The sequence below is a fragment of the Manis pentadactyla genome, chromosome 4 (assembly GCF_030020395.1).
Source record: "Manis pentadactyla isolate mManPen7 chromosome 4, mManPen7.hap1, whole genome shotgun sequence".
In the NCBI taxonomy this organism is placed as follows: Eukaryota; Metazoa; Chordata; class Mammalia; order Pholidota; family Manidae; genus Manis; species Manis pentadactyla.
Genome location: NC_080022.1, coordinates 172772631 through 172798769, shown reverse-complemented (window position 1 = coordinate 172798769; position 26139 = coordinate 172772631). Strand labels below are relative to the sequence as shown.

Below are 26139 nucleotides of genomic sequence, written 5' to 3'. Positions count from 1 at the left end.
AGGAGGGCCCGAGAACAACGCTGTAGAAAACGGTGTCCGCAGGACACCTGGCTCGCGCGAGCCTAGGACTGCCGGAGGCGTGGAAAGGGGCGGGGCTTGCATCAGCCGCTGGGTGGGGGGGTGGGACCTGGGGCTCCGAAGAGTGGGCTTTGGAGGAGGGTAGGTAGAGGCTTCCTTGTCGCCTGGGCTCCTTGGCTTCCGCCTTAGAGCAAACCCCGGCCCGGCTGACCGCTCGGTCGCCATGGAGTCCGCGCTAGGCGCGGGCATCGCTATGGCCGAAACTCTGCAGAACCAGCTGCCCTGGTTGGAGAATGTGTGGCTCTGGGTCACCTTTCTGGGCGATCCCAAGAGCCTCTTTCTGTTCTACTTCCCCGCGGCCTACTACGCCTCTCGCCGTGTGGGCATCGCGGTGCTTTGGATCAGCCTCATCACCGAGTGGCTCAACCTCATCTTCAAGTGGTGAGACAGCTAAGTCCTCGGCGTCCTGGTTCCCCACCCCCAAGGGCCCCGAGTCCTGGACAAGCCCTTATCTCTCAGCAGGTGCCTCAAAGGCCTGAAATCTACCCCCATTACCCGCCCCAGTGAATCCATGGCCTTAAAACCTCCCCACCCCGCGCCCTTGACTGTTCATCTTTGAGCGTCTTTATGTATCTCGGACTCAGACCTCAGTCCCCATCCTACTCTTTAGACCCGTGTTTATTAAATAGGCCTGATGAGAGAAATCACCAAGGGGCGTGTTTAAAGTGCACATACTCCATCCCACCTCAGACATACTGATTTAGAAATTCTAGGGGAGGGGCTGGGAATCTGTATTTTAACAAGCATCAATGGTGACATAAATAGCAGAAAGTGGAGCTTCTCAACTCCTTGATTTATCCATTCATTCATTTATTTAGCATAGTTTTTAAGAAGCATGCTTTGTGCCAGGCTTCACACTAGCTGCCAAGGACAGAGAAGGCTTGCATATGTGGTCCCAGACCCATGACCAGCAGCATAGAAAGCACTTAAAACTTTGCTAGAAATTCATAATCTCAGCCCAGGCCTGAGCTACTGAATCAGAATCTACATTTTAACAAGGGCCCCCCTGATAATTCATGTGCACAGTAAGTTTGAAAAGCATTAGGCTGAAGCACTGCCTTCCAAGGAACACTTTCTCTTCTTCCTTTCCTCTTTCATTCACTGGTAGGCTTTTCACACAGACCTAGAAGCCAGGAATCCCAGACAAGTGGGTGGGGGCCTTTGGGGCTTACCTCTTTCTGCCACCTGTTTTCTCTTGGGTTGAGGAAGGGAGTAGCTATGCCTCCTGCTGGGCATACAGCTGCACCTCCCATCACCTCAGTCTCTATTGCCAGATCCCCAGCCTGGGAGAGAGAAGGAAGCTTCATTGGAGACACGTGAAGGGGCAGGAATGACTTGATGAAAAATATGAGTTACCTTTCCTTCCACTCTTCTCTGCAAGGGCTTCATCCCCACTGTAACCGGAAAAGTAGTTGTCTAATCATTCCTTCTTGCCTAATTGCCTTTTGCTTTGTGCTTTCTCCTTCTGCAGGGTCTGCATAATCCTCCCTCTCTACTGTTCCCCTAAGAGGTTAGATCACCCCTGGGTAGACACCCTTAATGCCCACCACATGACAAAGCCCTGCATTTCCTAAGTATGTATGGAGCACCTGGTGTGTGAACCGGGCTCCACTTCTGGTAGGGAGGGGCAAGTCCCTTCTGTACCTCTCTCCCAGTGCTTGACTTCCCAGTCAGCATGTCCTCTGCTCTTGCACCTTTTCTGTTTCAGGCCATTGCAGCATCTTCAGTGTGTGGTTTCCCAGGGTCCACCAAAGCACCTACTAAGCCAGGGGACTTTGAACTTTTTGTCCTCCTTATTCTTTCTCAGCCTCTCCTGTCCATTTCTCAATCCCATTTTCAAACATGAGAGGCTTACCTAAGTAATTCAGATGTGAGTAATTCAGGCTGGAATTTGGGAAATGGAGAAGGGAGAAAAGCAGGAGGGTCAGTGAGGGTCTGGGAGAGAGGGAGGGAGGGAGAGAAAGAGCAAGGTCCTAGGTAGGCTCTTTGCAGATGATAAGACAGCTAGCCCTGCAGTTGGAAGTCTAAGAGTGGGACTTCTCAGAGCTCACACACACACCCCACTCACCAATCTCTTGCCTATGTATCACTTTTTAAAAAATAGTGTGCTTTCTCCTGTTCCTGGGGCAGGGGGACATGGAAAGGTAATGGCACAGAGGCACAGAACTGGACTCCCTTTCTGACTCCACACCATAGGCCCTGCACAGTACTACCAGGTGTCCCTTCTGCCCACCTCCTGTCCCCCTTACTGTATGTGCAAGCACATGTCATCTCATGTCTCTTCTCTTCCAGGTTTCTGTTTGGAGACAGGCCCTTTTGGTGGGTCCATGAGTCTGGGTACTACAGCCAGGCCCCAGCCCAGGTTCACCAGTTCCCCTCTTCCTGTGAAACTGGTCCAGGTGGGAAGCCTCAAACCTCCCTTCCCCAGTGTGCTTGGGGCACAGTGTTTCAGAGTACTTTTCCGCCAGGGTGGACTAACCAGAAGCCCAGCCTCTCCATTCTTTACTGACCCAGGGAACAAAGAAACCCCAAGAAGATTGAGTTGAATTCTGGGAGGAGAGCATTCATGTCAATATGCCAGCTGCCCACCTTGTTTAGAGTAAAGCCAAGAGATAGAGGTGAAGGCAGAAGCCTGAGAGCAGTGGCCTCAGGCCAGGGTGAAGAAACCTTCAGGGCAGAGGGAGCTCTGGACCAGCACTCGGAGAAGGCTCTCTTCTCAACCAGGGGGAGACAACTGTGTTGAGCTATCACCAGGGGCACCTGGGGTCCACCCCCATCATCTCACCACAAGCTTCTGGCTTCCTTGGCAGGCAGCCCTTCTGGACACTGCATGATCACAGGAGCAGCCCTCTGGCCCATAATGACGGCCATCTCTTCCCAGGTGGCCAGTCGGGCCCACAGGTACATCTTGGCATTGCCCACCAATGGGGCAGGGGTGATTGTACACTGGATCCAAAAGACCCAGCAGCAGGGCAGCCTGGGAGCTGGAGTTCTGGGGCGTTTGATCCAACCATGAAATGCCTGGGTGCTAGGGACACCAAGCTGTGTATGGACATCCCCTGAACCACTTGCCTCTCTTCTTTGTAGCCGCTGGGTGAGGGTGATACCTAGCCTGACTTACTGCACCTTCCTACTGGCAGTCGGCCTGTCCCGGGTTTTTCTCTTAGCACATTTCCCTCACCAGGTGTTGGCTGGCTTAATAACTGGTGAGCAACTGGGGGAACAGGGTGGGCCCAGAGGGTGCTATTGGCAGCGGGAGGACCAGTGTAGGATCTTCCCATTGTACAGCCAACCCCGAGGCCCCCCCCCTTATGTCTCCATCTCTTATCCTAAGCTACAGTATAGCTCTGGGGGTCACATCCCCAAACTCCTTGAAGCTGCTGTCACCCCACTTCCCTAGGTGCTATCCTGGGCTGGCTGATGGCCCCCCAGGTGCCCATGGAGCGGGAGCTAAGCTTCTACGGACTAACCTCACTGGCCCTCTTACTGGGCGCCAGCCTCATCTATTGGACTCTCTTTACACTAGGCCTGGATCTTTCTTGGTAAGTCCTGCTTTGAAGCTTGGGTGGCTGGGTCCTGTTCTTGGCTCACCTGTACCTAGCCTGTGGGTCTCTGGTTTGTTATAGCTGTAAAGGGATACATTACTGTTCACAAACATAGTCTCCTGGGGTCACAGCAGAACATGGGAGTAGGCACCAAAAGGGCTGAGAGCCATTGGCCCTCTAGGTTCCAGAGACTTTCTCTCCTGACAAATGTCTCTTTTCCTCCTCACAGGTCCATCAGCCTAGCCTCCAAGTGGTGTGAGCGGCCCGAGTGGGTGCATGTGGACAGCCGGCCCTTTGCCTCCCTGAGCCGCGACTCTGGGGCCGCCCTGGGGCTGGGCATTGCGCTGCACTCTCCCTGCTATGCCCAGGTACGGCGGGCCTATCTGGGAACTGGCCAGAAGATAGCCTGCCTTGTACTGGCTATGGGGCTGCTGGGCCCCCTGGACTGGATGGGCTACCCGCCTCAGATCAGCCTTTTCTACATCTTCAATTTCCTCAAGTACACCCTCTGGCCATGCCTGGTCCTGACCCTCGTGCCCTGGGTGGTGCACATGTTCAGTGCCCAGGAAGCACCACCCATCCGCTCTTCCTGACTTCAAGTGTCACTTTCCCTCCCCCAAAGCCAACACTTGGTGACCTCCACTCTCCACGAGGCAGCCCCATCCCCTTCCAGCCCAGAGCAGGCCCTCATCTTGAATTTCTTATGTCTCCCCTCCACCTGACCTTAGCCCCAAAGAAGGGCCTTCTCTCTCCCAGAAAGGCTGGTCCTCTTCCTGCCTTCCCACCCAAGTCCCCAAAGGGGCAAAGGCATCAAGACCAGTGGGTTCCCGCAGTACTGTGAGGGGCTCAGAGCGGCCCCAATAAAGCCCTTCAACACTTTCGGATTCCTCTCTTGCCTGTGCACACGTCCACTGAACCTGCCTGTTGTGTGCAAGCGGAACCCTTGTCAGGCTGCCTGTGCTGTACCCGCTCCAACCCTCTTTCCACAAAGGCAGAGTCGAAAGGGAAGGGGAGGGCTGTAAACACAGTTGAGACCTTCAGCCCTGCACTGCTTCCCCATCACCAGCTAGGCCACACAAGACATCCCGCGGAGTTTGTTACATTCAGGAAACCTCGTCTTTAACCTACAGGACAGAGATACCTCTTCCTCCCACCCCAGCCTCCTGTTTCCTAAATTGGCTTGCCCAAGGGCTGGAGAAAAGCCGTTTTTTGGCCAGGAGTGGGTATAAGAACCTCTACTCCATTTCTCAGAGACAGAGACATTGGCCCCAGAAGGCACTCAGAAACAAGTTTATTTGCACAAGGACACACAGTGTAGTGGGTTACAAAATACTTAACTAAAATCCGTATTTGGGGAGACAAAGCAAGGAATGGGTTTACATGAGAACCAGCCCAGCCACAGGGAGAGGGAGGACCTGGGGCCTGGAGCTGGGGCTCAGCCCAGGGAGGCCTGGGACACTGGGCCCAGCCCCATCGCCATCCCCCAGGAGGATCTAGAGCACACTAACAGCACACGAGACCCAAGTGCACGATGAATCAATGGTGGGACTCCTGCCCCTCCCCTGGCTCCCTCAACCCTGCTCAGGCCCCCTTTAGGATAATAAATATGTAAACAGATTCCTAGGGCTCTGGGGACAGGAGGAAAGAAAGTATGTGTGATACAGGGAAGAGTAGGAAGACTTCCCCCTACGAGCTGCTTCCTATCTTTGGTTCCCTTTAGGCTGGACAGCATTCCCTAGAAGCCTTGTGGACCACCAGCCCCGGAACTGGAGGGCTAGGCTGGGCTCCTGGGAAAGACACAGGGAAGCGTCCAGCCCTATCCTGGGCTTACCTCCCTTGGGCTGTAGCCAGCAAAAAAGCCCAGGAGGAAGGGAAGCTACAGCTGAGGGCAAACTCCTGGGTTCCTGGGTTCTGGCCGTGCCATCAGAAACACCAACTCTCACCATCCCGTCTTCTAAAGAAAGCAAGGAGGGAGGTGGGCCACTGACCCTTCTACTTGCAGCATGCTGGATGGTTGGGGAAATCGTCCTGAACAGCCGGGGGGCTCCCACCAGCCTGGAGCCCTCCCTGCAGTGACCACCTTCTCCCCGTCCCCATGCGGTGTCTGCAGAGCAGGGTGGCCAACAGAGTAGGGTGGGAGCAGGCCTGGTTCTGCAGTTTCTCCTGGCTCCTCAGAACCCAGGGGTCCAGCCCTGTCCCTCCCCACACACTTCAACCCTCTGTAGCCTCTGGGAAGGGAAAATAAACCCTGAGGAGTAGGAGGCAAGACCACCTTGCCCACAGGCCTCAGGCCCACACCCTAGGGCATAAGCCTTCCCCTTCCCCTTGGTGCCGAGGCCAGGAGAAAGATGGTGAGTACAACAGAAGGAAAGGACGGGAACTCACGGCTGGGAGCCCACCTCCCCTCCACACTGCATCTTAGACTGCAGAGGGGCCCTCCATCCTCCCCTGTGGCTAGAGACAGGATGAGGGCGAAATTAAGGCATGTCCCCCAAAGTCAGCTGAAGCCAAGGCACCGAACTGACTACTCCCTCCTCACTCAGGGGGACCCCAGGACTGGAAGGTACTCTCTCGACCCCCTGCCTATCTTGAGCTGGCCCAGGCTCCCGAGGGAAAAGGACAGAATTTGGGAAAGTGGGTGTGGGATACAACACGGGGTGGGGGGGGCACTGGAAAGGGCACCCCTGTGCCCTACAGAGGGAGCAAACCTAGAGCTGAGATGTAGGTCACAGGGTGGGCGGCCTGAGGCACCTTAGAGGAGCAGGACGGGCGAGCTGAGAGACCCACACAGCACACGCTGTTGAATGTGTGACTTTTTGCTTTTAATAGAAAAAATAAACAAAATCACAATGATGAAGCCCAGAGGGATGGGGCCAGGGCATCACAGGGTGGGTTCCTGCTCCATGGGCTCCTCTGCCGGCCTGTGGGAACAAGGACAGGGAGGGGCAGTGAGGTGGGGGCACCAGCCTGGACAAGGGCGAGGGGTAGGGAAGAGTCCTTACCTGGGGCTATGCTCCCTGGCTGCAGCAGCCTGGGCCTGCTCGGCCCCCACCGACAGCAAGGCCATAGCACTCACAGTCTCAGCCTCCTCCGTCTCTCCTGCCTGGGCCTCCCGCAGGGAACATCCAAGACCAGCAGCAAACCTCTGCACACAGCTCCAGTGTTTGCCTGAGGACAGGGGGCAGGCAGGGGTCACAGAAATCCCCATGTATACACCCCCAGCCTTGGTATGCCTGTGAGCTCCGGCTCCTTGGCAGACGGAGGTCTGAGCCCCTCTTGCCTGCCCCACGTACTCTGGATCTCGATCACTTTCTCTAGCGTGGCCACTGCATTGATGCTGGGTTTTTGTTGCAAGACTGCCTCATCCAAGGGCTGCAGCTGGCAGGGGAGAGAAGAGAAGGCTTAGGGTGAAGAGCAGGTGGCAGTGCCTCCCCCTTTAAACAACCCATTCAGCCCCAGACATCTCTCGTGATAGGGGCAAGCAAAGCTTTCCTGGAGAAACCCCTATGCAGAAAGCCCTCCCTGGACACCAGCTGTCCTTACACCCCATGAAAACCTTCCCAAGGGCCCTCAATGGTACTTGACCCAGAGAGGGGGCCCTCCCTTGCTGGCCCCTCATTCCCTGGCCTACTGGTCCACCTTCCCCAGCCCCTCCCCGCACCTCACCTCCACACTGAGCAGAGCTGAGACACAGGCCTCAGAGGCATCACAGATGGCGGTCAAGTCATGGCCTCCCTCCAGGGCCAGCACCACCCGGCCCCCTGCCAGCGTCATGAGCTGCCTGGTCAAGTGGCCAAAACCTTTAGGGATGGGTGAAGGAAGATGAAATGGTTTAAAACAAAAATCAAGGTAAGAAAGGAGAGAAAAAGAAACACAAGACTTGGGACAAACAGCACAAAGTAAGATGGTAGATTTAAGCCCAAATAGAGATCCATGATCAAATTCATTGCTAATGGACTAAAGGCTCCATTAAAGACAAAACAGGACAGATGGACTAAAACAATCCAATCCCATGTCTTCTAAGGAGCATCACTGAAATGAGAGATCAACAGGTTCCATCCCTACAACTCCAGGAGGAGATACACCCTCTGCTACCCCACCCCCATCTGATTGCCCCTCAAGGCCAGGGCTGGCAGAGGGCGAGCTGGGGGTCCTGCCAAATGATTCCAAGTCTTGGATCTGCCCCCAGCTCTCCTCTTCCCAGCCCCTGCAGTATTAATTTATTCTTGCTCTATACCCCCACCCAACCTATGCTTCCTGCTTCATAGCCTCCCTCAGTCCCCCAGCAGGCTCACATCTGGCGGTGACAGAGTAGCCACCCAGTGGAGACAGGTGTCCCTCAACAGCATCAAACCCAGCAGAGACCAGGACCACATCAGGTGAGAACTCACGGGCAATGGGCATCACTACTGTCCTGCAAAGAGAGGGCCCACGCTGACCCTCGCAGGTGGCAATGCCAGGGTCGCCCTATGCTGTGTCTCCCCTAGAGATGACACCCCCACCCACACCACACTGACTGCCTTCTGCCCCTCCCACAGCAGGACCCAGGTCGGGGGCACCCACACCTCCCTTGGCCCTTCTCAGTCCCCACCTGAAGGCTGTTAGGTACTCCACGTCTCCGATGGGGGGGTCCACACCTCCCGTCCATGCCACGTTCACATTGTACCCCAGGCCCGGCCCTCCGCCAACCTGGCAGCATGGCAGGGAGGAGTTATTCTCACTGCCTGGGGATCCAGCCACTGCCCCTGCCCTCAGCCCTGCCTCCAGCCCTCATTCCACTAACCTATGTTCTGCATGGAGAGGCAATGGGCTGGCCTCCCATTAGGAGCCTAGACTCCCCAGGTACCAGCGCCACCCTGGGCTTCCATGGCTCCCTGCTAGGTCCCATTCTGCTGCCTCCCCAAGGGGCCCCACATTTGAGCCTGGGAGCTGTACCTCCTCAGGAGCTCCAGAGCCTGGAAAGAAGTTGCCGTTGTCATAGCGATGCAGGGAGATGTAGAGTACGGAAGGGTCACTGTAGAACGCTTGCTGGGTGCCATTGCCGTGATGAATGTCCTGGTGGGGAGGGGTGGAGGCATCAGGATAAAGGCCCAGGCTCTGGCTCAAAGGTCCGAATTCCACCTTTTCCCCCTCCCCACCAGATGGTGAGCTCTGGGGGTGCAGCCCACCACTAGCTACAGGGCATCTTGGTTCTGTTCACAATAGTATTGCCCCTCACTTCTCTAACCAGCGTCTGCAGGCCAGGTCGCGGCACTGCACAGATGAGCTACAAAGCCATGGGACGAACATGGCGGATCTCCCTGCAAAGCCCATTCTACCAATAGTGGGGAGGGAAATACTGAGGCTAGTAAGGAATTAAAAGCAAAGAGATACATTCTAAAGAAACCCCCAACATTTATGTGAATTTTCAAGCCAAAACTGGGCTTCAGAAAGATTCCATCCTCCTGGCTACTTCCCCAGCTCACGGGGGGGGGGGGGGCACGCCCTTCCTTCCCTCGGCCATGACGGGCAGGGTTTGAGCAGCACTGTGCAGTAGCAAGAGAAGTTTCAGGGCCTAGGACCTGACCTCAAGTCCAGCGCCAACACCCCAAACTGAGTGACCTAGGTTGGGTACATTACCCAACAGCTTAGTGTCTTCACTTACAGAAATGGACATCCTAATTCTTACTACTCGAGGTGGCCGTGAGCGGTACCATGTGTCCTGGCACACAGCCCCCTTTGGAAGTGGCTCTAGCAATGGTGGTAGCAGTCTCTACTGTTCAAGGTAGAAAATCTCCTTGGTTGCCTGAGGCTGCAAGGTGGGGGCCAAGATGGACCAGGGGCTAAAACCACTTTCGAGTCTCCTCGTGTGGCGGGAGCCCCGTGGGTATGTGAGGGCTGAGCTAATACTTCAGCAGGATGTAAGCTGAGCAGGCGCAGCTTCAGCACAGGCGCCTGAGAAAGCAGGGGCGAGGCTGAGCTGGAGCCTTCCTGGAGGCTGACCCCGGCACTACCAGCCCACTGCCTACCCAGTCCACGATGAGAACCTTGCCCACATTCAGCTTCTGCTGCAGAAGTTTGGTTGTGATGGCTACAGAGTTGAAGAAGCAGAATCCCCTGGGGGGAGGGGAGAAAAAAGCAGGGAGGTCAGCTTCAGTGAGTACTTGCTCCATGAGCAAAAGATACTCAAATCAGCTCAGCTGAGAGGGAGAAGGCAAGGGCAGCAGGTCTAGTGCCAGGCTGGGGTGGCACTCACATGGCTGTGGATTCCTCTGCATGGTGTCCTGGGGGCCGGATGATGGCAAATCCATTCTGAAGAGGTGCAGAGGGACAGAGACAAGAGACAGACAGGCAAGCAAGGTGGCCACGGAGGGGGTGGACATACAGAAGGAGAGAAGCATAAGGCAGGCCGGGAAGAAAACACAGATCAGAAGTAAGTATCCCACACATTTTTAGGAATGCCAACCACAGGCCACATGAGCAGGCGGACACCATCTCTGGTCCCAAGATACCCATGAGAAAGCACTGGACACTAATGCCTCGTTGTCAGCCCCTCTTTATCTCTCACCCACCAAGCTGGCCCTGGAGCTGTCGCCTCCTCCCCTTCCTGGCACCTGAGAGCTGAGGCTACCAAGGACACAGCCTTGCTGAAGGGGAAGCCAAGGCTGCCCCATCCTCTGCTCCTGAGGATGCAGGACCAAGCCAGGCAGTGCCAACCCTCCTCCCCTACTCACCTTGAGCTCTCCTGATGCCACCTTGAAAGCCAGCTCCACCAGGCAGCCCACTGCCATGCGCACGGCACTGGAGGAGTGCATCTCATTCCACACAGTGTCACTGTCCACCTGCAGGGGCAGGAGAGCAGGCTTCAGCGTGCCCCCTGTAGGGGGAGGGCAAGAAGGGAGGTGGGCACCTGGACAGCAGGCTGGCAGGTGGGTGAGAAGGGAGGGCCAGAGCTGGGAGAGCCACCCACCCATCACTGGCAAGTGCCCCACTCACCCCAATGCCCCCACAAGGCAGCATGGCGTACATCTTCTGGCTGATGGGGCCTGCAGGGAAGAGGGACAGAGCTACTCTGGAAGTTGCCTCAACTGCAGGGCTACAGGCTGGGGTCTGAAGAGGGCAGTGAGCAGTCACAGAAAAAGAAGGCTAGACCTAAGCAGAGAACAGGCCTCTGCAGCCCACAGCAGTTGGGAGATGTCTGTCCCCTGTTCTGGAGGAACATCTTATTTCTGGAGCAGACGGCAAGGAGAGAGGGTTAGGACTGGTTAAGGAGAAGAGCAAAGCACTGCCCCCGTCATCAGGCCTGATCCATCACCTTCCACCCCCTGCCAGCATCCCCCCAGCAGCTCTGTTCATACTGTGTTCTGTGGGAATGGCACCCCTGGGCATGGGCAGTGTGGCAACCATGCCACCTCTGCCAAGAGGATGACCTCTGTCCCCCAGGACCCACTTGCCTGCCCTGGCTGGGCAGTCTTCCCAACAGCCCTCTACCCCACGAGGGAAGTTGCCCATATCCTGCCCACTGGCTTACTGACTCACCAAGCAGCTTCTTGCTGTCCAGCTTCTGCCGGTTGAGGGGGCTGGTCCCATAGAGTAGGGTGTGGTATTCAGAGTGCACCGTTTGGATCTCATCCAGCGTGGCTTTGCGACCCCGGATCCGCTGCCAGGGAGAGCAGGAGAGACCAGTGAGGGAGGGACAGCACTGAAAGCCTGGCTCTCCTTGATGCCCAGACCCCTTCTCTACCCCACAGCCTAGGGTACATGGAACCACTTTCTGGCTTCAGGAGATTCAAAGGGTTTTGAGAAGGTATGTCCTGGCCCCCCAGGCCCCCCAGTCAGGACCCTACCCCATTCAGCTGGGAATCACTGGGGGAAATAGGCTGCAGGAACTGGCCCTGAGGTCAGAGGTTGAAGGGAGGATGAAGAAGAAACATGGAGAGAGGCTTCACTCACAGGGGAGCCAGAAAGGCTTTTACTGGGTTTGAGTTGGGGGCTGGAAGGAGGGGCTCTCTTACCTCACACTTGCTAAGCAGGCCTGTCTCCTGCAGCCTAGACCAGATGCTCTGGATCCGGCCAGCGTGCTCGGGGTGCACGTGTGTATTCCCGCACATGCACTGGTGCTTCAGCATGAACGTGTCATAGACCACACCTGGCCAGAGATACCTCTATCAGCCAACACTGCTTTGGGCCCTGTCATAGCTTGGCTTCCACAATCCCCAGCAGAGATCACTTGAGCTCTCCCTGACCTACCCTGGCCCACACACCTCCTCATGGCTACCCCAGCCACCTTGCGCCACACCTATCCCTCTTCTTTCTCCTGCAGTTCCTTTCTATTACTACCTGTCAAAAGCCACCTCAACCAGGCTTCCCTTGACACCAACACTGGTTTTGATCTCTGCGCACCATGCCCCCAACACTATATCCCTCACATGGCACATCCTCCCTTCCTCCCTCCTGTCACAGTCCCACACCCCACTGGTGAGACAGGACCATCATCAGGCATCTGTGCCCCCTCAGAGCCTCACAGAAGGCAGCTCCATGCAGGAGAGCTTTCTAGAATTGACTGAGGCCTCACTTTTGACCTCAAAGGAAGCAAGAGGGGAAGCTGTAAGGGGCAGGACCCAACTGAGACAATGGACTCTACCAAGGGCTCCTGGGCTTGTGTGTTGATGGCCCAAAAGAAGGTGGTCCCTCACTGGTTGGGGGAGGGGACCCAAAAAAGATGCTGCCCCGGGGGGTAGAGATGGGGCACTCACCACCCTCCCAGCAGGACAGAAGCACCCACCACCACCACAGGTGGCTCTGGGACACAGAGAACAGGCAAACCTGTCTTCCCTCCCTGCAGAGTGCTCGAGGGGCCCTGGCAGTCCCTTCAGAGCAGGGGCTATACTCTTTATGATGCCCATGGGCTGCAGGCCATGCACAGGGCCCCTGGCACTGCTGCAAGGGCAGCTGTTGCGGGGAGGGGCTCACCTGTGGTGAAGAGGTGTTTGGTGGGCTGGTCTGGGGTGCTCTTCATGCTCCCAGCAGAAGCAGGTGAGGACTGGGTACGGCTCAGGGCCTGGTGGGGTACAGTGGCCAAGCTAAGGGGTGCCTGGTACACCTGCAGTGGCTGTAGCTGCTGGGCTTCTGAAAATATCTGGAAAAGAAGAGAGTGGGTGAGGCTCAGCCTGAGATGGAAGTGAGGACAGGTGTCCCAGGACGTCCAGAGGGGCCCCAATCCAGCCCTTCTCTTCCAAACCTCCTCCTTCACCCATCTCCTTCGCCCTCCAGAGACCAGAGACACTCCAGCCTTCCCAATTCCATCTGGAGGAGATGGGGAGGGAAGGGGGCCTTGATGAGTCATGCCAGAGTAGCACTGAGGCAAGAGGCTGGGAGGGAGGAGGCGTGGGAGGGGGCAGGATGAGTCAGGCCGGGAGGGCTCAGAGGTGTCCGCGATGAATTGTGAATGGAGTGCGTGGTAGGCACAGGGCAGACTGTAGTAACAGTGGGGGGGTAAGCACGCACACAAGCACGCAGGGACCGACGCACAACCGGCCCTACGCAGGCAGAAATGCAGATACAGGCTACGAGGTACGAGGTACGTGCACACAGAGGCAGGCAGACAGATGGGGGCAGTCACGGCTGCAAGGAGGGGCTGGCAGACTGGGGCACAGACAGTTCTGGAACCAACACAAACAGCTCCCACCCTCACAGCCCCGGGTCTCTACAGAAAGCTGCCCCTGCAGAGCCTGCAAAGTGCATCACGGGAGAAGAAATGCAAAGGCAGAAAGGAGCAAGGAAGACAGAGGGTGGCGAGTGAGGGCTCGGGAGGAGGGGCACCTTTTTGTAACCAGCACTGGACGCCTCCAAGTCGGGCCCCTCCTCGGTGCCACTCTCGCCCTCCTCGTCCTTGACCTGGATGCAGTCCTCCTCCTCTTCCTCCTCCTCCTCCTCCTCCTCCTCTTCCTCCTCCTCCTCCTCCTCCTCCTCCAGGTCCTCCTGTGTACTCTCACTCTCCGTGGAGCCTTCTCGGGGTATGGTCAGGGCTCCCTCCCCTAGCAAGGCCTCCTGGTGCTCAGTCAGCTCCTCCTCCGTCTCCTCGGGGTGCGTAGTGGGCTGCCGTGGCAACTCCCCCGTCTTGGTGAGGATCTGGGAGCAGAGCAAGGAGGCAGTCAGCTGTAGGAGAGGCAGCCACCCAGCCGTAGGCCCAGGAGGGTCTACCCTTCCTCCCTTCTCCCCAGCTTCTGGGCAAATTAGAAAAAGGCGAGGAAGTTCCTCTGGCACCTGCTAGCGAGTGGCCTGGGTCTGAGCCCCGCCCACAGCCCCCGCCCCCACCCAGCTGCCCTGCACACCTTGCCCAGCTGCAGCTGCTGCTGCTTCTGCTTCTCCAGGAACTGCTGGTGCTGCTGCTGCATGACCAGCTGCTGCAGGGCCTGCGGGCTCTGGGGCAGTGGGGACGACTGAGTGCGGCTCAGGGGCCGGTGCCGCGGGAGCTTGCCCACTGTCCTCATGCTGGTGGCCACACGTTCGCCCGTCACCAGAGGGGACTGCCCGTGGAGTGGCACTGTGGGGTGAGGGGTGGGAGTGACCATCATTGTCAGGGTACCTGCAAATTCAGGGTGAATCCTGGAGGGGCCTGGAGCATCCTACCCCCGAGCCTGAGCCCTGTTCTTCCTCCTCCCCACAACTGAACCACCTCACAGGTCAGAGCCACTGCCTCCGGCAAGCCGTACACTCCCTTGGATTCACTTATGATTGTACAGACAGGCTCAGGGCTTCCACGTGAGTAAACGATTACTAGGTCTCCCCACGTGCAATAAGACTTCCCTGTTCACGGACATGGACCCCACCAGGCTGGGAAGCCTTGGGATGAGGATCATGTGTATTTTCAGCAGAACCTCTTTTGATGCCACCAGCTACTTAAGGGCTGGCTGTCCAAAGCTGTGCTACCCGATTCCTTAGCTACCAGCCACTCCTAATGACCAAACACTTGAAAGGTGGCTTGTCTGAGATAAATCACGCTGGAGTTCAAAAACAGTATGAAATACAAAGTAAAATATCTCACTGAGAACTCTTTGCATTGGTCATATATTGAAATGACAATATTCTCATATTGAGTTAAATGGTATTAAAATTTACTTTACTTTTTTTCTTTAGCCAAAACGCCAAGAAGCAATTCTACCTGTTTCTCTTCACATTTTCTAATGTGGCTCCTAGAAAACTTTATATTACATATGGGGCTTGTGTTCTATTTCTACTACACAGTGCTGCTCTGGAATATGAACTTAATCACAGCAGATGTTGTGGAGAACAGGGCCTGGCAGGCTACAGGTACTCAGTAATGTCTGTAGAATGTGGAGGGTATCAGTGCTGCCATTGAAGGGAGGAGACTTGTGACAGGGTGGGTGAGTACCCCTGGCCACTGCTCCCTGAAAGCTGGTCCTGCCTTGAGCCTAATGCCCACTCACCCGCGATGAGGGTGCTCTGCTGCCGGGCCTGCTCCAGCAGCAGCACGTGCTGCAGCAGAGACGCATGCCCATGGGGGCTGGTGTCACCCTCCAGCGCCACGCCCAGCAGGCAGCCAGGGATGGAGGATGTGCTCATGAACTTGCCCGTCAGTGTGCCACCCTGCCGCAGGGACTGGAGGGCCTGCCTCTCGGCCTCCTGCTGCGTCGACAGCTTTGGGGAGGCCTGGGGGTGGAGAAAAGAGATGGAGATGAGGGAGAGGGTTATTCTGCCCCAGTCCTGCTGCTCACCCCCCAGCTCTGGGAAGGGCCATCTGATCTCCCTCAGGGCCTTGGGAGGACAAAAGCCCCAGCTAGGGGCATCTAGGACCAAGGAGCCCATGTCCCATACTTACAGTGAGGTGCGAGTTGGTGACAGTGACTGTGGCCTGCAGCCCTAGGGAGATGTTGGGCAGAGAGGGAGATGTGTAGAGGCTGAACTGGTTAGGGGAGCTGTCCAGAGGGAGGGCCCGGTGCTGGGGGAGCATCTGAGGAGCAGTCAGGAGAGACAGTGATGAGAGCAGGCAAAGAGGGGCCACCTGGGACCAAGACTCTGAACAGCGACCTGCTCCCCACACCTGGCCCCCCCTGGGAAGGCAGAAACTGAGAGTTCAGAGCCCTTTGGAGACCCATGGGACAAATCCCACTTCAGACCAACGGGTTCTTCCAGCCGGTCCACACAGGACCCAGCTGGGCACTCTGAGATGACTTCCCTCCTCCTTCCCAGGGAAAGGGAGTAGCCTGGCCCGCCTACCAGCACTCCGCAGCCTGTACCTCAGTAGGGATGTTGGGGACTGAGCCAGTAAAGCCGTTCTCAGCAATCGTGCTGTGGGAGCTGTTGGGAGAGCTGGGCCCGGAGCCTGGAGCGCTGTTACACACCGAGGGTACTATGGAAGAAGTGGCTGTCACCAGGGCCTGCTTGGAGCCACCCCCTCACTCCTAGGCCCTTAGAATAGGGACAGGAAAGGAGCGCTTACCCCCTGGCCCAGCACCTGTGAGCTCAACAGCTCTCTTCTTAAAGGTGCTAATGACAGTCCCATCTTTGCGACGTAGGAGGGGACTGCTTCTCCGCTCAGCCACCTTCTGCTTTAGCCTCGAACGCACTTTCAAGTTGGGTTCAGAGGCTGGAGAGAAGGTAGCCAGGGCTCAGATACAGCCACACAAACAGGCTTACACCTGCGGCCTGGCCCCTCCACATTCCCACCTCTACCTCCAAGGAGCCACATGCTGGGAAGCCAGGTTGGGCGCTCACCTGTTTTGCGGAGGGGGAAGTCATCACGGCTGTCGTAGGGCCCAAGCAAAGGCAGTTTGTAGGAGGGTGGCGTCCCAGGGGGGCCGCTCTGGGGTGGGGAACTCTGGTCCAAAGAAGCATGGTGGGCTCCCCTGGGGGATGGGGTGTGGGGATGGGGATGGAGAAATATCTAGGTTAGCACCCAGCCAGCTGGACCTGCCACCCAGTACTCTACATTTATGTAGTGACCACTGCACATAGGGACAGGAAATGGGTTCCAGGGCAGGAAGTGAGGAGAGAAACCAGGGGTGGGTGTCTCATCTAGGAGAGATCACACGGCCTGTACCGGGCCAGGAGCCCCTTGCCATCCTGCAGCCAGGCCGCCCCTGGGCAGGGGCCTCTGTGACCCATGCCTGCCTAGGGCCATACCAGCATTTGGGATGCTGTGGGAGGGAATGGTTGAGGCCGCCTGGCGTGGGCTCCTTTGACTTCGACAAGAGGAACTCCTGGAGCCTCAGCTTCACCTCAGTGCTGGCGATGGCACCTGTGGGACAGGACACAGCTGACCTGGGTGCCTGGGGAAAGGGGGCCAGGCGTCCCGGCTGGCGCCAGGAGGCCCCAGGCCTTACTTTCTTTGCTCTTCTCCTTGTTCCGCAGGATGAGCAGCTGCTGCTCCAGCCGCTGCTTCTCCAGCTCCTCCTGCCGCTGCTGCTCCCGCTGCCGCTGCTGCTCCAGCTCCTGCTGCCTCTTGGCTGCCAGCATCTCCTGCTGCTGCTGCAGAGGCCCACGGGGCAGGGAGGTGGGTGAGCCAGGCTGGTGGGGGCGGGGGTCCGGGAGCCCTCCCCGGCCCTCACTTGCCTTGAGGTGCTTCTGCAGCTGGACCTCGTGCTGCCGCGTCAGGTGGTCATGCTGCTTCTGGAACTCAGCAAACAGGAGCTGCTTCTGCAGCTGCTGCTGCTGCTTGAGCGCCAGGAGCTCCTGCTGCAGTTGCTGTTCTCGCAGTGCGGGGTCCACAGGGCCTGCCAGAGCCCCCCGCAGCTCCACGGGGCTGGGGCTGCCTCCACCCCCGCCGCCAAGGGAGCTGGGCATGGCTCCTGGCAGCACCGGCTTCACATCCACTGCAGGGAGAGGAGACAGGAAGGGATCAGAGGCCCCGGCAGCCAGGCCTGGGGCCCAGAAAGCTCCCAGACAGGACTAGAGACTCCAAGAGAATGTGGGGGGAGGGAGTGGGGTCAAATCTCTCTGCTCTGTGGATCATGGATCCAGCCTTCCACCTTAACTAATGAGGCCAAAGCCATGAATTTCAGTAAGGAAATATGCATAAGCAATGAGCCCAGTACCTGGGACATTGTGGGCGCTCAACACATGATACTGTCATTGACAGTTAATGTCACTGGGCATTTTATGTGAATTACTTTACTCATGAGGAAACTGAGGGTTAGAGAGGTTTAAGTAATATAACCAAAGATGTACAGCCCGGTGACTGATTGTAGCATGTAAATCCAAATCCTTGCTTCAAACCACTACATTGTCTGTGCCTCCTCCCCTACCTCAGCACCCCACTCCCTGCACCAAGAAGTCTATACTAGAGGAGAAACTGAGGTACAGATGTTAGTTCTAGTACTGATGGGGCTGGCAGCCAGGGCCCTCTGTAAATCCAGGAGAGGCCTGTGGGGATCCCCTGGACACCCCTAACCTCTCCCCTTTTCTCTGTCCCACACCCAGCTGGGAGAGGCTATGGGAATGGAGGGTGAGTTGGCGCCAGGAGGCCTCAGGGAAAGGGGGTGCAGGGCTACACCACACCAGGGACCGGAGGGGGCTGGGAGTCAGACTCACTTCCTTTGCTGGATTATCTCCTTTCAACAGTTTTATTGTAATTACCCTGAAAATGCCGCTATATATAGAGTGAGCCAAACAGCAGCTGTGCCTGGGGGGAGGGGGGAAGAAGAGAACGGCGGGCAGGCCCGGGAGGTGGTGGGAGGAGGAGACAGGAAAGGAAAGGGAATCAGACAGGAAGAAGGGTAAAGGGGGGCGGGGGGCTGCAGCCGAGGCAGAGGTCCCGGAACTCCAGTCCCAGGGAGAACCTGCTGGGAAGAGGAGAGAAGTGAAGGGGCTGCTGGGCCCCCACACCTTGAATCCAGGCCACCACGTGAACAATGGGCTGAGGGGCCCCAGGTTGTGGCAAAATATTCCCATGAGTTTATGGGAAAGATGGGTCTCAACTTCTTGATTCCTTACAGTGTTCTCTGGTCACTGAATGTCACTCCCTACCACTGCTATGTGGTTACCAGGGCAACTGGGCAAACACCACCCCAGCAGGGAGCCCTAAACCCAGGTCACACCCCACAAAGCCTCCTGACCAACAGGAAGGGGAAGGCAGGCTACCCACTGCCTGGGAAGCAGGAAGTAAGAGGAACGGCCAATGTGACTTACTTCTTTTCTTTCTCCAAAGAAAGCCCTCAACTTTCCTCATTCTAGCCCAGGGAGGCCACAGGGAGCCGAAAAGCCTTTCCTGTGGCAAGGTGGCCCACTCTAGTCCCAGCCTGGAGAAGGAAGGATCCCACTATCCCGATGGCTGCCCGTGTCTCCTGCCCTTGTGATCAGGCCTCTGCCCAGGCCCCCACCGCCACCTCTCAATCTGGACTGGAGAGGAAGCTGGGAAGGGGACCAAGGGCTGAGCTAAGCAAGGCTCCCACACCCTGTGCTTGGACCTCTCCGGGGACCCTGCAATGAATGAGTGCCACCGAGGCAGAGGCAAGGCCTGCTGCAGGCCAAGGCCACGCTCCCCTCATGCCCGAACAGGCCTCCTCAAGGACCCACTGGAGGTGGGCGTGGGAAGGTAAAGCCTGAGCAGAATCCCTTTCAGTCCCCTCCAGCCCCCTCTCCCCCAAGCACTGCTAGGCACATTCCTCTGTGGTTTGCCCGCCAGCCACACTGACGACTCTGCGGCCACGAGGCCAAAGCCACATCTGCAGGAGTGGCCAGATGTGGCCAGGAGGGTGGGGTTTCATACACACATACACACACACACACACACTCTCTCTCTCTCTCTCTGTCTCTCTCTCTCTCTTTCTTTCTCCCTCTCTCTCTTTCACTTTCCCTCCCACCCCATGTCCTGCCCTACCACCAGGAGGAAGGGCCCTTGGAAACTGCAGAGGGCCTTTTCTGGAGGTTGGCAGCCCCATCAGGGTGCAAAACAGGGTGGCAGCAAAGAACCAGAAGGCAGCCTCAGGTCTCCCTGCCCTGGAAATGCTCAACAAGGTCCCAAGCTGGCTGGAGAGTTATCTGTTCATAGGCAAGACTGGCTTGGTCCGTGGCACTCTGATCACTCAGCCAAGAGTTAGATGGGCTTCAACCTGCTGCTCCCAGCAGTGCCGAGGCCATGGGAGCCAGATGCCAGCCTGGCTGCCCAGGGAAGGGCAGGGGTCCAAGCACTCCTGGCTCCCAGCAGATAACCCTGCTCAGGCTGCAAATGCTGCCAACAGTGCTGCCTTCCCTTGCAGGAGTCCTGCAGAGAGAGTGCTGGCAGGCGAGGGGACTCTCCCACCTTGCACAGCTCTTGCACAGCCACCACCACAATTAGAGATGCTAGGCCCCTGGCCGCAGTGGGAGCCGTAGCCCCATTGCTATGCAGGTGGCAGGGCCAGTGAGCTCCACCACCCAGCCTTGCTCCCACACAAGCAGGAAACACAGGTAACTGGAGAGTACTAATCTGCAGGCCCTGTGAGGCCTGGACACGATACAGCACCCCAGGGGTCTTCCAGGTAGTGACGTGGCTCCATTCAAGATGGAAGGGGCTACCGCTACGCAGCTAGAGACAGGGAAAGGGTCGGGGGGCGGCACAGAGCCCACCAATATAAGTCTGCTAGGCACAAAAGCTGGAGCCTGGCTGGCCTTACACCCCCTCAAGGATCTGTGCCCTCTGCCAGCTGGGCATGGACAGAGAAGGTGGCAGTGGCTGCCATCCAAACTAAGCACCCTGAAGGAGAAATAGGTGTGTCAAAATAGGAGGAGGCTCTCAACCACCTCCTGGTGGACCAGGAGAAATGGGAAGACCCCTGGGAAGGAAAGAGCAGGAGGGACACTCTGTTCCCTACGGACACAGGTTGGCAACTCTGGCGAGCAGAGAACCCCTGAAAGGCCAGGGGAGGGATCACACAGGAGGGGAGGACTCTGGGTTCTCACCGTGTCCCCTGCCTCCTCCTGAGAGAGAGCTGCAGGGAACAGAGAGGAGGCCAGAGAGCCAAAGCAGCAACCTCCTGCAGAGGGAGGACTTCCGCAAGAGTTACGCGTGCTCCACACTCTACTCCTTCCACGAGCCCCTGACCGAACCTCCAAAGAGTGGCAGCCTTAGGAACAAGCAGCAACGTACCACCCTGTCCGCAGGCCTTCTGCAGGACTGAGTGACACTGCCTCCACAGAGACGCCCCAGCCCAGGCAGCTGGAGGGCATGACGGTGTGTTTCTGGCTATCGGAGTGGACTACCCCACACAACCAGGCTCTGGCTCAGAAGGGGTGCCCTGCCCAACTCTGGGCACAACTGGGGAGAGGCAACAGCTTAATGACACTTCCTTCCCACCCACTGGGCCTCCCACCTTTCTGTGAACCCCATCAGCCCTGGGGAGGGCTCCCACACTCCTTCAGTCCTCTAAGACAACTGCCAGCACAACCTTAAACAAAAAGAAAATGTCCAGGCAAAGGGACACAACTCCCAAGCAGACAAGGAGCTCTGGGGCATAAGGAGCAGGTTTTAGCAGCACCTTTGAGAACAAGGGTTCAGAAAAAAAAACAGATCCAGCTGCCCAAGAGCAAGGTCAAACCTTCCTCCTGCTCTACACACACTGCAAGCCGTGCCCCAGCTCCAAACCCTCTCTTGGAGAAGTCATCAGTTCCAGAATCCCTGTGATGAGATGCTGGCAGCAAGGAAATGGTTATTTTAGTTGCCCTGAAGCAGCCCTGGAAGAAAAAGGGTGGCACAGTGTGTGGACCCGCCCACAGACCTAAGAAGCATAACACTTGGCTCTATAAGGACCCTGCTTCCAGGAGCCCCAGAAGGCTAAGGGGGGAGGAGGGGACCCGAGGTAGAGTATGAGGAACACGTGCACTAAAAGCTGTTTGGAGTGTCTAGTGTCTACAGGACAAAAATGAGGTCCCTGCAGATAAGCCCTGGATCTGAGGAGTTACCCTAATAAAAGAGGGGGGAGGGTGAAAGGGGCCTTTGAAAGCATCTGCTTCAGCCTCCTCATACACAGCCAGGAAACCAAGCCTGTGAGGCTGCAGTGCAGCAGATCCCATCAGCTAAGCGGCAGAGGCTCACACCCAGGGGTCCTAACTCCCAGCCCAAGCAGACTCCCTCTGAACACCACCTGTGCAGCCAGGCTCCCACGCAAGGCATGTGGGGTGCTCAGCAAGAGCCAGCCCTGGATAACTGCCCCCCTGGGGAGCAATGGGCGGGCAGCCTACCCCAGAGAACAGTGCCTTCCACCGACACCCCGCCTTCAGGAGTTCCTTCACCAGGCTGGGAAGGCAGCAGCTTCCTTAAATGTCCAATGACCTCGTTCTCTCCCTCTGGAGAATGGGAGAAAGCTCTTGTCCCTATCCCAGCCTTCAGGCATTTTGGAAGGAGGCAGGGAACAGCATTTCACACTCCCAGGGACGCCGATGACCCTCCCCACCAAGGACAGTTTCCCACGATCTATTTCTGTGCTTTTACGTGACCGGTGAGGCCAATTTAGGCTCAACAGGTTCTACCACAACTCAGACATGTGCAAACCAGGATGACACTCACCAAGCAATTTTCACAACTCTTCATGTAACACCAGCAAACACATATCACATAATGGTTAAGAATGAGGGCTCTGGAGTAAGAGATTGCCAAGGTTCCAGTCAGGCTCTGTCATTTCCTAGCATAAGGCACTGAGCATCTCCCTGAACTCAATGCAGGCATCTGTGAACCGGGCGTAAGACCACCTACCTCCCAGAGCTCTCAGGCTCAGGAGAGAGATCACAAGCAGAGGAGCTTGGCACAGGGCCTGGGAACATCTTGGGAGGTGTCAGTCAGGGCTATTATTAATGTCTCCTGACATTTGAGTCTTGGGCCCCTTGGACAGTCTAGTGAAGCCTATGGACCACTTCTCAAAATGTTTCTAAGTACATGAAACAAAATACTTAGAATTACATGGAGCCAAGTTCATAGACCACCTGAATTCTAAAGAAGCCAGGCTCAGATCTCTGCCAGAGTAGTAAGACCTTACCTCTCATTTCAGATTGTCCCAAGGTTGCTCTGTGATCCTGTCCCAGTCAAAGCCCTTCCCCGTGGGTCCCACACAACACAGGATGGAGTGGCCAGTGGCTGGATCCCAGTACTGGAGAAGGAATCCCTAGGAACAGCCTCCCCCCAATGGCAGCACTTTCAGGCTCTCTCTCCTGCCCCACTACCTCCTCTGTGGCTCAGCCCACAGCAGTGGGATCCCTCTTGCCCCTCAAAAGAATTGTTCAGCACAGACGAGCATCAAGTTTGGTCCCTGCTCTCAGGGCCGCAGCAGCATCTTCCCTAGTTTCTAACCTCACTGGGCCCACTGCAAGCAACACCTCTCTTCCCAGTACTATTTCACACTTTCCCAATTTCTCTTCTTGCAAGGCAGAAGCAATGTGAAATTGACTTCAGACTCCTAGAATATCAGTGCAAGCAGGGCCTGCAGATCAGCAACTCAACTCCCCTAGTTGACAGAGGGCTGTGAAGCCAGAGATGGAAGGAATTTGTCCAATATCACCTGGAAAAGAGGCAGAGGAGCCAGGGTTTAACCCTGGGTCTTCTCGCTTGTTCCCCCACTACGGAATAGAAGAAATCTTGAGGGCTGCTCCTGAATTTAACAAGAGATGGAGCAAAGGGTCAAACTCTATATTAAGGATCCAGGGAACCAGACAGGGCACCTGGTTGGCCCACAGAAAACCAGAGCCCCAAAGTGCAGTGGAGAAGGAGACTGAGTGGAGGGGACCCACAGAAACCTTAAGGCAGCTTCCAAAGGACCTTAAGCCTAGGGGAGTGCAGAGCCCTGAAGGCACAAAGCATCACTGGTGAAAATGGAGTTTGACACTGATCTTGGGCTGCTATCTGGAGAAGTACACTCATTCTCCCAGCCCAGCCATTTCCAGGAAACACTTGGGCACCAAGCTAGAGGCAATTAAAAGGCACACTAACTACTCAAGAGTCTTCAGCTGTTGCTGAAACTGTTCGCTCCACGCCTGGGGTGCACAGCAGGGGCCCCAGGGCAGGGGCTCTGCTCCACCCAAGCACAACCCAGCCCTGAGTGTCCAGCAGGGCACCCTGCCCACCTGGCCACTTGCCATAATTCCCTACCGCAGCTGGGGTTTAGACACCTGCTGCCCAGCATCTCAAGACATCCTCTCTCTCCAGACTGCAAGGCTGCTGGAAGCTGGATTTGACTACAGTTGAGGTGACAGCCTCCCTCCCTCTGCAGTAGGCCCTTCTTCCAAGGATCCCAAAGCCCAGTAAGGCCTTCCCAGGAATGCTGGTGACACCTGTTGGCAGGCTGCTAGGTCCCACGACCCGTCTACACAGCCATTTTTCTGAGCATGGTCTTAGTCTATTCACATCGGAATTACGTGAGATGTGTTTAAAATACTGATTCCTGGGCTACTCTACAAATTCCGAACCTGTAGAGTGGGCAAGTCTTGGGAATCTGCATTTTAACATATTCCCTTGGTAGTTCTGATGCAACTGAAAGTTTGAGAACTACTTTCTCACAGTGTACCCAGGCTGGCCGCACTCCTTTCTGCTGCCAACCTGACAGCTGTTACAGCTGTGTGTGCGGACACAGTTAATCTGATTTCCTCTCTGGCAGCTGTGCAGCAGGGAAGAGACAGCTGAGGGTCTCAAAAACAAGAAGGGGGGATGAAGTAGAAGGGATGGGGGCAGGGGAGGCTGTCTGAATATGATTAGATGCTCGACTTCATTCCTGATCTCACTTCTTCCCTTGGGCCAAAATCCCACCAGGGAGGAAAAAAGTTGACAAACTGATCCCCAAAATTTTAGAAAACAAAGTCTCCTGTTCAGAAACTCAGGAGCCCCATCAAGGCCAGACTGATCTCTATTCTTTAGGAGCACAAATTTTGAAGGCACAAAGACAGGTCCACCACATTAGGTCATGCAGGTTGTGTACTGCACAAGGGCATTCAACTGAAGGGGCAAGTTGGGGGTTGAAATCTAGCACACTCCAACTGCTAAGCCCGCACGCTCTGGCATGAGGATGTATCCACCCAGAAGAAGGGGCATCTTTTAAGAATTTGTACAAAAGAGTTTTTGTGTGGATTGGCAGTGGCCCTACACAAAGATCCAAGTCCAAATCCCAGCCGTCACTCACTCTGTGACCTTGGGTAAGTTCCTTAATTCTCTGATCCTTCTCAATTGTAACACATGGCTATTAATACCTTCCTAAAAGAGAGAAGGTCAAGAAAGCACATGATACCCATTAATTAGTACAATATTTGTTCCCTTCCCACCCAAGTCTCGCCTTTCCTACCTTCTCCACACCTTTACACCTATACCCCAACATACCCAGCCAAGCTTGGAACAGTCTCAAGAATGTGAGCAAGATATCCAGGGGAAACCCCAATACCAAACACAAACCCCAAGGCACTTCCCAGAATCCATAGCATCCTTCCTTGCACAAGCAAGATGCATACCCTCCCTTACCGGGGAAAGGAGACTCCTCCATGCCTGCTCATAACATCCCGCACACTGCCCAAGCATCAGCTCTGCCGGGTCCAGGCGGAGGGGCTTCAGGACCCACAGGAGGGAGGCAGGGGGTCCCCCAGCACTGAGTCCTTGGGAGTCCCAATCCAGAATTTAAGCTCCTGGGCTCCCAAACCTGGGACCAGGCCTGGATGAAGGGGATGCCCACTGTATGCTCAGCTGTTGCGGGGGAGCCAGGCAGACACCCCATATGTCAAGGAAGACCTCAGATGGCACTAGTGGAAGCTGCAATTTGCCCCTTCTTCAAGCAGGAACAGCAGACAGTGCTCTGCATCCCTCATGGGCTCTGCCTGCCAATGCTGCGGCTCATCCTCCGGGGCAACTCACCGTATGTGTCTATTCGCCTAGAGGGCCAAACCCCAGAATAGAGCCCAGGAATGCTGCCACCAGCCCTGGACACCAGCCCCCTCAAACAACATTCATTCATCCATGTGCCAGGCACTGTGCTGAGTGCTGGGGAATGGCAGTAAACAGGACAGCCCAGAGAACAAAGATGCCCCTAGAATAGGGTCCCAAGGTCTTGCAGCTGGAGCAGGCAGAGTCCAGAGTAGGCACCCATTCTGGGAAGCCCTATTCCCCAAACCCGTGGGCTGGAGTGGCCTGGTGGCACACACCACCCAAGAAACATCCCTGGACACCTGCTTTTTTAGCCACAGGCTTGACCTGTCTGGAGACTTATCAAGAGATGGGGAGAAGAGGCAGAGGTTGGGGAAGGGGAACACCAGGCTGCTTGGCCCTCATGGCCGTGTTTATCCGGGGTGGATTTTTTTTTAACCCAAAGGTTAAAGTGTTTCTATTTGAAACATCTATTTACATTCCAGAGTCAAAAAAAAAAAACAAGGCAGCCGAGCTCCAGGCCTATATCTGTCCCCAGCCGCGTCACAGACACAGCATCAGAGCTGCACAGGGGGAACATTCTTAGCCCTCTCACCGAGTCACTGAGGTGACTCACGCCTCCCTCCTGCCAGCATGGACCGCACCATCTAACAGAAAGCTAGGCAGTGTTGGGGTGCAGGGGGAGACAGGGATCTGGAAAAAGGGACT

At 56.3% G+C, this 26139-nt stretch overlaps 2 protein-coding genes across 11 annotated transcripts in view; one reads left to right on the top strand and one right to left on the bottom strand.

Moving 5' to 3' along the window:
- The first annotated feature begins 9 nt into the window (after nt 1–9).
- Nucleotides 10–4504, top strand: G6PC3 (glucose-6-phosphatase catalytic subunit 3). 2 transcript variants are annotated; one of them, XM_036883219.2, is made up of 6 exons: nt 24–459; nt 2371–2477; nt 2889–2979; nt 3166–3284; nt 3479–3620; nt 3853–4504. In XM_036883219.2, the coding sequence occupies exons 1-6, from the start codon at nt 242–244 to the stop codon at nt 4214–4216; spliced, it is 1041 nt and encodes a 346-aa protein (XP_036739114.2). In that variant the 5' UTR covers nt 24–241; the 3' UTR covers nt 4217–4504. The 2 variants fall into 2 exon arrangements, with proteins under 2 accessions (XP_036739115.2, XP_036739114.2); XM_036883220.2 differs by lacking the exon at nt 3166–3284 and having other exon boundaries at nt 10–459; nt 3853–4017.
- Nucleotides 4505–6423: 1919 nt separating this feature from the next.
- The window catches only part of HDAC5 (histone deacetylase 5), a 33951-nt gene continuing 14235 nt past the window's right edge, over nt 6424–26139 (bottom strand). For 7 of the 9 annotated variants that reach the window (XM_057501549.1, XM_036883142.2, XM_036883143.2 and 4 more), the window contains 24 exons: nt 17178–17437; nt 16949–17093; nt 16749–16863; nt 16341–16471; nt 16066–16212; nt 15863–15975; nt 15445–15576; nt 15053–15275; nt 13937–14148; nt 13425–13733; nt 12576–12741; nt 11618–11751; nt 11142–11262; nt 10599–10648; nt 10337–10444; nt 9859–9914; nt 9632–9719; nt 8559–8678; nt 8215–8312; nt 7919–8037; nt 7290–7423; nt 6917–7001; nt 6626–6791; nt 6424–6544 (listed from right to left, as the gene is read on the bottom strand). In XM_057501549.1, coding sequence (XP_057357532.1) covers nt 6505–6544; nt 6626–6791; nt 6917–7001; nt 7290–7423; nt 7919–8037; nt 8215–8312; nt 8559–8678; nt 9632–9719; nt 9859–9914; nt 10337–10444; nt 10599–10648; nt 11142–11262; nt 11618–11751; nt 12576–12741; nt 13425–13733; nt 13937–14148; nt 15053–15275; nt 15445–15576; nt 15863–15975; nt 16066–16212; nt 16341–16471; nt 16749–16863; nt 16949–17093; nt 17178–17437 — 3272 coding nt within the window. In that variant the 3' untranslated portion in view covers nt 6424–6504. Of the gene's footprint in view, nt 6545–6625; nt 6792–6916; nt 7002–7289; nt 7424–7918; nt 8038–8214; nt 8313–8558; nt 8679–9631; nt 9720–9858; nt 9915–10336; nt 10445–10598; nt 10649–11141; nt 11263–11617; nt 11752–12575; nt 12742–13424; nt 13734–13936; nt 14149–15052; nt 15276–15444; nt 15577–15862; nt 15976–16065; nt 16213–16340; nt 16472–16748; nt 16864–16948; nt 17438–26139 lie in introns of all 9 variants that reach the window. The other 2 variants (XM_036883135.2, XM_036883136.2) reach the window with 1 other exon arrangement.